At 46.9% G+C, this 14,152-nt stretch overlaps 2 protein-coding genes across 4 annotated transcripts in view; both read right to left on the bottom strand.

The window, feature by feature from the left end:
* Positions 1-716: 716 nt before the first annotated feature.
* Positions 717-7,817, bottom strand: LOC120463313 (neuromedin-K receptor). The gene is made up of 5 exons (XM_039652298.2): positions 4,203-7,817; positions 3,273-3,461; positions 3,040-3,190; positions 2,502-2,698; positions 717-2,029 (listed from the first exon to the last, which is right to left on the bottom strand). The coding sequence occupies exons 1-5, from the start codon at positions 4,562-4,564 to the stop codon at positions 1,735-1,737; spliced, it is 1,194 nt and encodes a 397-aa protein (XP_039508232.2). The 5' UTR covers positions 4,565-7,817; the 3' UTR covers positions 717-1,734.
* Positions 7,818-7,947: 130 nt separating this feature from the next.
* Positions 7,948-14,152, bottom strand: part of corin (corin, serine peptidase) — a 15,972-nt gene continuing 9,767 nt past the window's right edge. For all 3 annotated transcript variants that reach the window (XM_089124677.1, XM_089124675.1, XM_089124676.1), the window contains 10 exons: positions 13,980-14,087; positions 13,777-13,890; positions 13,401-13,511; positions 11,453-11,570; positions 11,061-11,189; positions 10,916-10,965; positions 10,664-10,838; positions 9,371-9,642; positions 9,151-9,284; positions 7,948-8,906 (listed from right to left, as the gene is read on the bottom strand). In XM_089124677.1, coding sequence (XP_088980803.1) covers positions 8,724-8,906; positions 9,151-9,284; positions 9,371-9,642; positions 10,664-10,838; positions 10,916-10,965; positions 11,061-11,189; positions 11,453-11,570; positions 13,401-13,511; positions 13,777-13,890; positions 13,980-14,087 — 1,394 coding nt within the window. In that variant the 3' untranslated portion in view covers positions 7,948-8,723. The remainder of the gene's footprint in view (positions 8,907-9,150; positions 9,285-9,370; positions 9,643-10,663; positions 10,839-10,915; positions 10,966-11,060; positions 11,190-11,452; positions 11,571-13,400; positions 13,512-13,776; positions 13,891-13,979; positions 14,088-14,152) is intronic.

The raw sequence follows: 14,152 nt of genomic DNA, 5'->3' as shown, positions 1-14,152 counted from the left end.
TGAATCACAGTAATTGATCGAAACAAGAGTTTTTCATGAGCTTTCAACTGCTTAGAGAAGTTCTGTTACTGTGTCAACAGCAATGACTGGTGTCACACACACACACACACACACACACACACACGGTTATTGCCGCCTGTGTAGCTCATCTTATCTGGACAAACGCCACGAGACTCATCTGTGCATCTTTAGTGTGAGTTTCCTGATCAGACACACAGGGGATCACAGACTGATCACGGATCTGTCATCTGAAGACTGTAAACATGAGGAGTTGAGGCGTCCCACAAGGCTCAGTGCTGGGACCGCTGCGGTTCCCCCTATACACGTTACGCTGATGACGTCATGAGGAAGCCGTCACCCTTCTCAAAGATTCATGTTTTTAGAGTTTAAATGGAGATGATTACGGTATCATTTTCAAAACTCATTTTAAAAAAAACGTACACTTCTGGAGCTCAAACACGGCTGTGCAAATGAACGGCCGGATCACATGAACAGTTTCTGTGTTCAGTAGAGCGGTGTTGTGTTAGCGGCCCCTAAGTTAATCACTAATGATCTTTATAACGGAAGTGAATCAATCTAAACTAACTTTATCTGGACAATAACTTTATTCTAGATCTGCTGTAAAGCCCAAACACTCTGTGTGACTGTAATCTCCTGTTGTTATCACTGTAACGCTGCTGTGAAACTCTGAACTGTTAAAGCGCTGGATTGATGAAGATAAGACAGGACACTTTTGGCGGGTTACTTTGAGTTTATTAAAACACGTTATATGTGTTGCTGTGGTTCCTTATGGGGTTTCTTGCTCCATAACTAATGAACATGCCGTGAAGCATCAGCTTCAGTGATACACAGATGATTAACACTCTTACTAATGTCTTTAAAAGCAGCCCAGACTCGCGGTCGTGTACTGTATCTCAGCAGGCGTGTGTGCGGCCGTCAGAAGGCCACAGTGATCTGCTCTCCAGTGTCTGATACTTACAGCGGTTGTGCTTTCTGAGCAGTGATGATGTCATTCATATTGAAGCAAAAGTGGACATTATAAAGCGTTTGGTGAACAGAAATCACACAGTTATTGTCCAGCATGGCCATGTCTCTGGTGTTCTGTGTCCTGCAACTAAACATGTTTGAGGAAGAGGAACGAGGAAGAGGAGATGCTGGACGACAGGATTTATTTCAATAAGAAATCCAAACTGCACTGCCGGCGGGAGAAAAGGTTGATTTCAAACCCCGCTCGCGGATGGCGGTGATTGGACCAGTTTGACAGCTGATAACAGACCAGTGTGTGTGTGTGTGTGTGTGTGTGTGTGTGTGTGTCTTCAGAACCAAGTATTCACTTTCATATGTGTAGTGACTTTTGTTTTTATATACTGTATTTGAACAGAAAGAGTACAATAGCAGGTCAACGTGAAGCTGGTGGACTCGACGAAAAATGCTTTTCTTTCTCAGTAGTTTAGTGGTGTTTCCAGTCCAAAAATGATCTGCCGATGGGGTCAGAAAGATAATCTTGATTCAAACGGAAACGATGTTATTTTTCTCACTCCATTGGCAGATCATTTTGCTTGTTTTAAGCATCAACTCACTTAACGTTGATTAATTCACCCGGAAAACAGGACATAATATCTTCTATCACTCCTCTAGTAAACGCATCTTATTTGGACTGGAAACGAGACGGAAACACTGAGTAAGAAGTAAGAACAGCGCGCCGCTGAAGGCTAATGCCCAGCTGGTTTCGCATTAGTGTTTAGCGAGCGACTCTGATCCGAGATCCATCCCAGCGGCGCTCGAGGGGTTTCCATGGAGACCACCGTTGAGTGACGGCCGGGATGAGGCCCGTGATTGGCTGGTGCTGGAGCTCTTGCGTTGGGTGGGATTAGCATTAGCGTTAGCATCGGACTCCACGCGCGTGACCGTGAACAGGCTGCTCTGGCAGGTCGGCTGGAACCGGGTCATCTGGAGCTCCAGTCTGTCGGAGTCCGACTCGTGAACGAAGGGACACCAGCGAAACACACGCTTGAATCCGGCCCGGAACCTGTGGCACAAACAGAACCAAAAAATGCTTTTCTTAATTACGTAGCATTTAAGACATAGCTAATATCCAGTGTAATTTTACGCATCTAGTAAATGGTTGTTGATTTAAGAAATTTGCAATGGAAACAAGACAAAAATACTACGTGAGAAAAGCAAGTTTTACAGTGCAATATCCTCGTAATATGCTGTTATCTTCACCGTTATGCTGATGATACTCAGCTCTATGTATTTTTTCCCGCCCCGACATACGAAAACAATTCACAACATTAATGGAATGTATAGCTGATGTACATATATAAAAAAGACCTGGATGACGTGTAATTTCCTACGACTTAACTCTGAAAAAAAAACGTAATAACCAAAATACTGTCCAACACTCGATGCATTTGACTACATCTGTAGTATTTATGTCCCTGTAAATCATTTCTTTTAAGTGGACTTAAACAGTGTGTGTGTGTGTGTGAGATACACACCTGCTGTTGAGGCAGCAGTAGATGATGGGGTTGTACATGGAGCAGCTGACCGAGAGCCACAGCACCGACAGATAGACCTGCTGGATGGACGGCAGTCTCCTCAGCTTACGGTCGAAGCTCGTCACGATGAAGTACACATGATACGGGAGCCAACAGACGGCAAACGTCACCACCACGATCAACATCATCTTCACAACCTACACACAACATTACCACAATAACTCAAATTCAGGCGGAGAAAACACTTACACACGCTTCAAAAACGTTTCTAGCGCTAAAGGTGCGAAAGCCGCTATAGTGACGAAACGCGTGTGTCCGCTCAGGGCCACCGTAGAAACATGTAAGGGGACCCGCGGTGTGTGTAGAGAAAGGCTAAGCTAATAAACCCCTGAACACATCTCGCAGATCCTGCTAATATCACACACTGCACCTTTACTCGGCCGCTTGTGAGGTGGAGAAGGGCGCTCTGCATGCACGTGTGTGTGTGTGTGTGTGTGTGTGTGTGTGTGTGTGTGTGTGTGTGTAAGAGTAGCGAGACCTTTCTCTTGGCCTGCAGGTGATCCTGGGAGTTTCCTGAGGAGTGTCCGGGGAACCCTCCGGCCCACAGCGTGAGCCCCACTCGGGTGTAGACCACGGCAATGAGCGTCAGAGGCAGGACATACACCAGCGCCGCCACTATCAGGTGATATCTGTCCACACACACACACACACACACTCATGAGGCGCTGGCGGAGAGCAGCAGCGGCGCACACACTCACACCAGCGGCTCACATGAAGGCGTCGGCGTCGCGCCGCGGCCAGGACACGTAGCAGACCGTCCGGTGCGGCCTCACTTCCGTCACGGAGTAAAAGCAGAGCGGGAACGCCAGACACGCCGCCAGCGTCCACACACACGCGATCACCGCCCGGGTGGCCGTCGCCGAGAGGCGGGGCTTCAGCGGGTGGATGATCGCCATGTACCTGACCACACAGGAAGTGACCCGTACATGCGATTAAAAGTTCAGGCCGACATCACACACACTCTCGAGGAGATACTTATTCTGAATAACTACATTTACATTTAGCAGACGCTTCATCCAAAGAGACTAAAACAAGTCATCGTGAAGAGGCCATAACAACACAAGAAGTGCTCAAAATACAACGTTCAGGCATTGCTCAGAGTAGCATAAACCAGACAAGTGAGGATTTAAAGTTTTTCATTAGGGGCGGTGGTGGCGCAGTGGGTGAGACACATGCCTTTGGTGTGAGAGACCCGGGTTCGAATCCACTGTGAGACACCAATGTGTCCCTGAGCAAGACACTTGACCCCTAGTTGCTCCAGAGGCGTGCGACCTCTGACATATATAGTGATTGTAGGTCGCTTTGGATAAAAGCGTCAGCTAAATGAAGAAATGTAAAGTATGTTCTATATAGTATGAATGTAATCCGAGTAAAACATGCAGTTCTTCCAGTCCAAATATCAAACATTTCTTATATCAAGATGCATTCACTAGATGAGTCAAATGACATCAGATTATTATGTCCTGTTTTATGAGTTGATGCTTAAAACAAGTGAAATGATCTGCCGATGGGGTCAGAAAAAATAATCTTAATTCAAACAGAACAACATTATTTTTCTGACCGCATCGGCAAATCATTTCGCTTGTTCATTTACATTTCATTTTTGGTGTGTGTGTGTGTGTGTGTGTGTGTGTGTCTCACCTGTCCAAGGCGATGGCGCTGATCGAGTACACACTGGCGAACACTGCGGTCACCGGGTAGAAGTTCTGGAAGCGACAGTACGCGCTGCTGAAGTGCCAGTGCCCGCGCGCGCCGTACACGAAGTTCACCAGCGCGTTGAGCGCGGCCACGCACGCGTCGGACACCGCGAGGTTCAGCAGAAAGTAGTTGGTGACGGTCCTCATCCTCTTGTGCGCGACGATGATCCAGATCACGACCAGGTTCCCGGTCACCGACACCACCAGAACCAGCGCGAACGCGAGCGACCACAGCGCCACGCGCCACGGAGACTGCGCGAACATGTTCAGGCGCGTGAGGTTCGAGGAGTTCCCCGAGGAGGACATGATGCGCTCTGAAGACGAGTGTGTGTGTGTGTGCACAGGAGGAGCTCTCTCGTTGTGTGTGTGTGTGTGTGTGTGTGTGTGAGAGAGAGAGAGAGAGAGAGAGAGAGAGAGAGAGAGAGAGAGAGAGAGAGAGAGAGAGAGAGAGAGAGAGAGAGAGAGAGAGAGAGAGAGAGAGAGCGGGTGATGATAGTGAAGCTTGTTGCTTTGATTATAGTTATCATTAAATATAATATATGTTTGACTGTATATTATTGATAAGTCACGGGCAGATGTTCAAGAGTGTTACTGTGTTCGCGCCATTTCTTTTCTTTACGATGATAAATATAAAGTTGAAAGTTCCCAAACGCACACACACACACACACACACACACACACACACACAAACACGCACATCTGCCTCATAATACAACATTAAAAACCTTTGTGAATAAACGTGAGCCTCGTAGTGGCTTATTCTAATGTTGAGACTGATATACAGATATCGGATATGGATCTGATTTAAAACCACATTCGGAAGTGGATCAGAATCAGATATGTGGATAAAATCTGTGTGAGACGAACAGAGAAACAGATTCTGTTCATAATATTCTCCTTCAGCATTCAAACTCAAGCATGTCCTCACTCTTCATATAGTTTTATTTTATTTGGGGATGAATTCTTTAATTAATTCATATTTCAAGAAGTAAAAAAGTAAGAATGGAACATAAAATTCATTAATTTACATGAACTAAGAATGAACAATACTTGAACAGCATTTATTAATCTTTAAACGTTAAATCTTTAAATATTTATCTAATTTATTAAAGTTAATATTAATTTTAACATGTACTAATACATTATTAAAATCAAAGTTTGTATTAGTTGATTAGTTACTGCACTGTGAACGACATGAACACAGAATGAACAGCTGGATTATTATAAACTAACATTATAAAAGATTAATAAATATGCTATTGCTCATGTTAGTTAATACATTAATGTTCACTAATGAGCCACCGTTACATGATCTTATATGCAGAAATCTGCTGTTTAACTTCGTCTCTAGAACCATAAACCACTTTAAAAAGCTGATATAAGAATACGATAAAGTCTCTTGATCAACATCTCAGACCGAGTCAGACAGAACGACGAGTCTCAATCTAATGTAATGGATAGAAATATTTAATGCACATTTTTACACGACTGTATTTACAGAGTTCATGTTCACGGCTTCATGTGCTCAAAATCAGTACAAAAATACTCTTTAAAACACGGAATGTTGCACTAAAACACACGTGACGAAACCACGACACACACACACACACACACACACACACGAGCGGGAGAGCACTGCAGAAACACAACACTACACTTTGGCTGAGTCCGGTCATTCACAGAACCGACCAATAGCAGCAGAGGAAGAGAAGGTGAGCAGCAGGAGCCCTTTGACCTTTGACCTGGTGTGAGCCTGAAGTGTGTTCGGCAACATTCACACACACACTTCAGACATGTTCATCATCACAACAGGCTTCATGACGTGTATAACAGAGACACGCACAGCTGCGCTTTGACTTCTGGGTAATTATTGATGTACAGTCAAACCAAACATCACTCAGACACCGGATATAATGCATGTGTCGCTAGCGTGATCAGGACACGACACACAAATATTCTTCATACAGAGACTACCAGTGACGATGACTCTTTTGCTCTTTTACAACATGAAGCATTGCTTGGTCACTGGTTGAGCTGAACTGGTATTATCTATAAAAGAAGGACAGACAAAACCAGTCCAATATCCACTGAGTTCTGCTCATGTTTATAAACTGATGATGATGTGAGACATGATGAAGGTGTCCGATGTTGGTTTGACTGTATTTACATTTCTGCATTTGAGCGACTCACACTGAAGTCAAGCAACATCGCTTTCCCTGGGATTCGAACCCGTGGCGTTAGCGTTGCGAGCGCTGAGTTTGAGCCGAGGCTGTCCATCTATCAGGACAATCCAAGTAATGTTAATTATCAGAATATATTTCATTACGGCTGTTTATAGATGTAAGGGCCGATCACACCAGCGAACGATAGCGATAGCGGTGTGTGTGACGTCGCTGCGGGTCGTGGTGCACTTACAGACTGTCTCCAGCAGGGGTCCTCAGCGCGCTGTCGAGTGAAGCTAGCGGGATCGAGTCCATATAGTGCAGTACACACAACGGGAACACTTACTTGAACTTGACTGACATGACAGCTTCATAATCATGACATGACAAGTGTGTTGAATATGAAGTTTTATGCATGTTTCTGACGAATGTCATTAAGTGTCATTCGCTCAGTTATGACATTTTTAACCCTTATGCTGCATTAGGGACATTTTTGGTCTTTTGCAGTTTAATTTCTTTGACCATTTTGGCTGTTTTAATGCAAATGGTATGAAATTTGGCAAAATTGTGACTTTTTGGATACATGTAAAAAATGTGATCCCATTTTGCAAAATATGTATAACACACACTGTGTAGATCAAATAGTAACACTCAGCACCATAAAGACCAAAAATGGCCCATTGAAACCCATTAAAACGTTGTTTAAATCTGAGGCTGTCAGTAATACATGAAACATGATTTTTGCACAAACATCCTTTCATTTTGAAGCAAAAGCATTATATTTGCATTATATAGTGTATTCCACCAGATGACGTCACTACATGGGTGGAAATGCACCTTATTTTAGGCAATAGGCAATGTTTAATAGGTGGCCATTTTTGGTCTCTAACGCGCTAAGTGGGATTTTTTGCAAAGTGGGACTGTGATAATCCAAATCTAAAGTTTTCTCTTTGCATTTAGTTTATTGAAAATAATTGAATTTTTGTGTTTTTTCCTCTTATACAAATCGATGGTTTCGCAAACAAAACTGGTAATTAAAGGGTTAAAATCTTGAAATTGAATACATTTTTGGTAGTTATGATGAGGACTGATGCTGGTTAAAAGATTTAACTTGGTAAAAGTGGAAAATAATAATAATATATAATATTTTAGGCAATGTTTAATATGTGGCCATTTTTGGTCCTTAATGCACTCAACGGTGTTAAAAATCTAATGCAGCACAAGGGTTAAAACAAATATGACATTGTTTAAGATGTGTTTGTTATGATAGCTTGTCAATACAACCTGTCATTAGCAGATGAATTACCCAACTTAAGAAACACTGAGCTTTACGGGTGAACATTACATGAATCTGTCAGGTGGTTGGGTTTGACATTGGCTGTCATGAAGCATTATAACTTTTTAATGACAAACTCAATGTGTACCACTGTAGTTGAGGACACGAATATATTCATGACACAGTTATAATGCCTCATGACAGCCAATTCAAAGCCAATCACACGACAGATTAACTTCATTTAGTGTCAAGTTGTCATGACACTGACAGGTTATGATGTATCGGTTTATGTCAAGATATCATAAAGACATCTCAAACAATGTCAGATTTGCATTAAGAACGACACTTTAAAAACGTCATGAACAGGCAGAAAACATACTTCATATTCAACACAAATGTCATGTGATGATAATGAAGGTGTCATGTCCGTCTTACACACACCCCTTCAGGGAAAGGGTTAGCACAACAACACCAGTCTTCTTCACCGCGACTGCAGAGGAGGAACTTCTGACTGTTTACTCAGAGCGTGCGAACGATTGTTTCCGTCAAACACGGGTGGATTTCGTTGCCTGTCGCTTTAAATGCGCGATTCCTTTAGATTCGAGCGACTTCTGATTGGCTGTCCGTGTTTTATCATTCGACAGCTGGAAAGAAATGGTCCTGACGGTGATCCCAGCGGTCTCGTGTCTCTATCGTCATCGCCGTGATCTCTGCTGTTCTGTGATACTGAGAAAGAGTTTTAGAGCGCTGTATCGTCCTCGTCGTCGGTGTGAGCGGCCCGTGGTGTGACGGCAGGAGCTGTGTGTGGCGTTCATGTGTGTTTCTGGATCATGTGTGTTAAAGCGCTCTGATTCTGTCGGCTGGAGCAGGAGTTTCACTGGCCGCATGTTTACAGCAGATCCTGAATCTGACGGACACCGTCGCCCCCTGGAGGATCAGTCCAGCATCACCAGCACGAGTGAAGCGTGTGTGTGGGACAGTCCAGACGAGCGCACGGAATGATGTGTGTGTGTGTGTGTGTGTGCGTCTAGAGCAGGCTGAACGTGCGCAGGTAGATCTGTCTCTCGATCCACTGGGTGAAGTGAGTGACGTTGGCGTAGACCCCGGGGCCCAGGACCTTAGAGAAACACACGGAGCCCCAGGAGGTCAAACCGTAGAGAGACCAGCGGCCGTCATCCTCCTCACACACCAGCGGCCCACCACTGTCACCCTGCACACACACACACACACTCATGATGTCACTGTGACGACACACACATACACACAGTCATGATGTTACCATGACAACACACACACACACACTCATGATGTCACTGTGACGACACACAAATACACACAGTCATGATGTTACCATGACAACACACACACACACACACACTCATGATGTCACTGTGACGACACACACATAAACACACTCATGATGTTACCATGACAACACACACGCACACACTCACCATGCAGGAGTCGATGGTTCTGGCCTCGTATCCGGCGCAGAGCATGCGTGACGTGATGGTCTTCATGTTGAAGTAAGACTGACACTGAGAGACGGAGATGATCCGCACTTCCCCCTCCTGCAGCTTAAACGGCACTGGAGGAACACATCATCATCATCATCATCATCATCATCATCCTCATCAGGTGGTGTACGCCCCTATAGAGGAGCGTCAGACTCACTTCTGTTGCCCACGTGTCCCCAGCCGGTGATGTGGCAGTACTGGTCCGGTTTGGGAAGCGTCCCTAAGCGAGGCAGACAGACGGGCCGCACGTAACTGGTCACCAGTACCTCGGACTCCAGCTCCACCACACTGATGTCGTAGTCCACCACCGCACGGTTGTAGCGCGAGTGAACGATGATGCTTCGCACTCGCCGCGTTTGCATGTGTGGAGAAGGATGATCCAGATTATTGATCCCGAGAACCACCTTCCACACGTCTGCGCTCTCACGCCTGCACAGATCAACACTTACTCACACTCTTACTCACACTCTTACTCACGCTCTTACTCACACTCTTACTCACACTCTTACTCACGCTCTTACACTTACTCACACTCTTACTCACACTCTTACTCACACTCTTACTCACACTCTTACACACACTCTTACTCTTACTCACACTCTTACTCACACTCTTACTCACACTCTTACTCACACTCTTACTCACACTCTTACTCTTACTCACACTCTTACTCACACTCTTACACTTATTCACACTCTTACTCTTACTCACACTCTTACTCACACTCTTACACTTATTCACACTCTTACTCTTACTCACACTCTTACTCTTACTCACACTCTTACTCACACTCTTACACTTATTCACACTCTTACTCTTACTCACACTCTTACACTTACTCACACTCTTACTCACGCTCTTACTCACACTCTTACTCACACTCTTACACTTACTCACGCTCTTACACACACTCTTACTCACACTCTTACACTTACTCACGCTCTTACTCACGCTCTTACTCACGCTCTTACTCACGCTCTTACTCACACTCTTACTCACACTCTTACTCACGCTCTTACTCACACTCTTACTGTGTGCTTTTTCTATTATTTTAACACACCATGCAATGAATTCATGTACATTTCTTCATTTAGCTGATGCTTTTATCCAAAGCGACTTACAATCGCTATATATGTCAAAACTCAGTTTAAAATGTATTGTTTTTGTATTGTTATTATAGTAAATTATTATCATTATATTGTATCCTATGTCCACAAGAGGGCACAAGCGAGCACAATAAACAAATATGAACCAAATCAAGCATCGCATCTTTTATTGAAATGAAATGAAATTCAGTTTTGAAAGTGCCTTAAATAAAATCTAATTTGCTAAAAAAAGGATAGTTCACCCAAACATTAAAATTAGCCCACGATTTACTCACCCTGAAGTGTATGATATTCTTTGTGTGTGTGTGTGTGTGTCTCTAGTGAGAGTGTGTGTGTTCTCTTACCCCTCGAAGCAGTGAGCGACAGTGAGAGCCCACTTGTCCCCGATGAGCACACAGCCACAGATGTGTCCGCTGGGTTCACTCTGTAGTGAGCACTGCCACGGCCAGCGGCCCGGGCGACTCGTTCGGCCTCCCAGAATCCTCTTCACCATCCGGGCCGCAGGGCGTCGCCCACAATCTGACACACAGAGAGAGAGTGAATGAGTGCACGTGTGTGTGTGTGTATGTGTGTGTGTCTCAGTCAGGCATACACACCGTCTCTTGCACACTGCAGTGAGATCCTCTTGTATGATGGGCAGCTCTGCCTGCAGGAGGAAGTGATGTAGAGAACAGTGATGCGCGTTTCAAACACTCACTCACTCACTAACACACTCACTAACACACACACACACACACTCACCCTCGTTTTTCCAGCCGGCCCTGTAGAGGAATCATGTTCTGTGGACTTGATTCTGGGTCGACGTGCAGCCAGCGCCTCCGTCCCGCAGAAGAAGACACATCCAGCACTGCATCTGAGGAGACCGGAGAACTACACACACACACACACACACAGATTTTTAAATAATGAAGACATTTTGGACATGATCAAACATCTACATACTCGCTGTCATTTTGAACAACTAACTGGCAAACACAGTTTCCCTCATAACCAACCTCGGCAACAGCAGCATTATAACGTCTGATATTAGATTAGATTCTCCAGAGCGGAGCGTGGCGGTCACTACAGTCAACCTGCATCTCTCTCACTGAGTGTGTGTTTGGTGCACGCGTGTGTGTGTGTACTGACCTTACCCTAAACCCATCTGTGTGCACGTGAGGCTGCTGAGGTTTGAGCTCCATCCGTCCGCACACACCTGATACTCCAGCCCAGCCTTATACACCAGCAGCAAGCCCTCGTCGGACAGAGACACTGCGCACACACACACACACACACACACACACATCACTGCATCGAGTACTGTACGTCCCTCATTACAATGTAAAAGATTATTATAAGCCCTGCGAAAGGCCCACGCACACTGAGTCCGATTTCCAAATGTGTTTTTCCGTATTCGTGATTCAGTGGCTCAGAATTGTCAAAATTGCTTGAGCTACGGATGCGAAAAATGCAGAAAATCAAACCCAATACGATTTTTTGTTTGACGGACGAAGGTTTCACAGCGTGATTGACATAACGTGAGGTCGTATTTATTTTTTATTTACGTGAGACTGCGAATTTCGGACTCAGTGTGAGGGCCTGGAGCCGTGCACTGTAGACGCGAGATCGGACCCGAGCGCTGTAGACGCGAGATCGGACCCGAGCGCTGTAGATGCGAGATCGGACCCGTGCGCTGAAGACGAGAGATCGGACCCGTGCGCTGAAGACGAGAGATCGGACCCGTGCGCTGAAGACGAGAGATCGGACCCGTGCGCTGAAGACGAGAGATCGGACCCGAGCACTGTAGACGCGAGATCGGACCCGTGAGATCGGACCCGAGCGCTGTAGACGTGAGATCGGACCCGAGAGATCAGACCCGTGCGCTGTAGACGCGAGATCGGACCCGTGAGCTGTAGACGTGAGATCGGACCCGAGAGATCAGACCCGTGCGCTGTAGATGTGAGATCGGACCCGAGAAATCGGACCCGAGAGATCAGACCCGTGTGCTGTAGACGCGAGATCGGACCCGTGAGCTGTAGACGTGAGATCGGACCCGTGCGCTGTAGACGCGAGATCGGACCCGAGAGATCAGACCCGTGCGCTGTAGACGCGAGATCGGACCCGAGAAATCAGAACCGTGCGCTGTAGACGTGAGGTCGGACCCGTGAGATCAGAACCGTGTGCTGTAGACGTGAGATCGGACCCGAGAGATCAGAACCGTGCGCTGTAGACGTGAGGTCGGACCCGTGAGCTGTAGACGTGAGATCGGACCCGAGAGATCAGACCCGTGCGCTGTAGACGTGAGATCGGACCCGAGAGATCAGACCCGTGCGCTGTAGACGCGAGATCGGACCCGTGAGCTGTAGACGTGAGATCGGACCCGAGAGATCAGACCCGTGCGCTGTAGATGTGAGATCGGACCCAAGAGATCAGACCCGTGCGCTGTAGACGTGAGATCGGACCCGAGAGATCAGACCCGTGCGCTGTAGACGTGAGATCGGACCCGTGAGCTGTAGACGTGAGATCGGACCCGAGAGATCAGACCCGTGCGCTGTAGATGTGAGATCGGACCCGAGAAATCGGACCCGAGAGATCAGACCCGTGCGCTGTAGACGCGAGATCGGACCCGTGAGCTGTAGACGTGAGATCGGACCCGTGCGCTGTAGACGCGAGATCGGACCCGAGAGATCAGACCCGTGCGCTGTAGACGTGAGATCGGACCCGAGAGATCAGACCCGTGCGCTGTAGACGTGAGATCGGACCCGTGAGCTGTAGACGTGAGATCGGACCCGAGAGATCAGACCCGTGCGCTGTAGATGTGAGATCGGACCCGAGAAATCGGACCCGAGAGATCAGACCCGTGCGCTGTAGACGCGAGATCGGACCCGTGCGCTGTAGACGCGAGATCAGACCCGTGCGCTGTAGACGCGAGATCGGACCCGAGAGATCAGACCCGTGCGCTGTAGACGCGAGATCGGACCCGTGAGCTGTAGACGTGAGATCGGACCCGTGCGCTGTAGACGCGAGATCGGACCCGAGAGATCAGACCCGTGCGCTGTAGACGTGAGATCAGACCCGTGCGCTGTAACCAGGCTCTCTTACCGCAGTCCCACTCGTCTGAGCTGTCGGAACAGTGTCTCCTGCCGTCACACCACAGCGACCGCTGAACACACTGATGATTGTTACACTCCAGCTCATGACTGCTGCATGCGGCTGAAAACACACACACACACACACACACACACACACACACACACACACACACACACACACACACACACACACACACACACACACACACACACACACACACACATATATAAGAATGTGCACATACACACTACAGCACCACTAAACTCTGAGAGTGTGTGTGGTGAGTTTGAGTGTCAGTGTGTGTGTGATTGAGTTAGTGTGTGTGTCAGTGTGTGTGTGTGTGTGTGTGTGTGTGTGTGTGTGTGTGTGTGTGTGTGTCGCTCACAGCAGTTCTTCTCGTCCTCCTGTTGGCTGCAGTCAGGGAACCCGTCACAGATCATGTTTTGACGGATGCAGGTTTTGTCTCCAGGACATTCCCACAAGCCCCGCTCCACACAGCCTGGAGACAGAGACGCAGGAGTCAGCACACGAGTGTGTTTGTGGTGTTTGAGTGTGTTTATCACGTCATGTGTGTGTGTTTATGTTCACCGCATGTTTCCTCGTCGCTGTCGTCGTCACAGTCTGTGTATCCATCGCAGCGTTTGGAGGAGAGCACACACCTTCCCGAGCGACACTTGAAGTGACTGGGAGAGCACTCTAACACACACACACACACACAGAGGTTACAGAATGACCTTTGCTGTGCTCTTGATAGTGTGACT

The sequence above is a fragment of the Pimephales promelas genome, chromosome 20 (assembly GCF_988280905.1).
Source record: "Pimephales promelas chromosome 20, fPimPro1.hap1.1, whole genome shotgun sequence".
NCBI lineage: Eukaryota > Metazoa > Chordata > Actinopteri > Cypriniformes > Leuciscidae > Pimephales > Pimephales promelas.
The sequence above is the reverse complement of the archived record's forward strand: the minus strand, read 5'-3'. Positions and strand labels throughout refer to the sequence as shown.

Excerpts from the sequence above, each read along its gene's own strand:
- LOC120463313 (XM_039652298.2), bottom strand. The coding sequence starts at position 4,564 with ATGTCCTCCTCGGGGAACTCCTCGAACCTCACGCGCCTGAACATGTTC. Across the intron at positions 2,699-3,039 it reads ACCTGCAGGCCAAGAGAAAG|GTTGTGAAGATGATGTTGAT; the intron begins GTCTCGCTACTC and ends TGTTGTGTGTAG. Across the intron at positions 2,030-2,501 it reads TACTGCTGCCTCAACAGCAG|GTTCCGGGCCGGATTCAAGC; the intron begins GTGTGTATCTCA and ends TTTGTGCCACAG.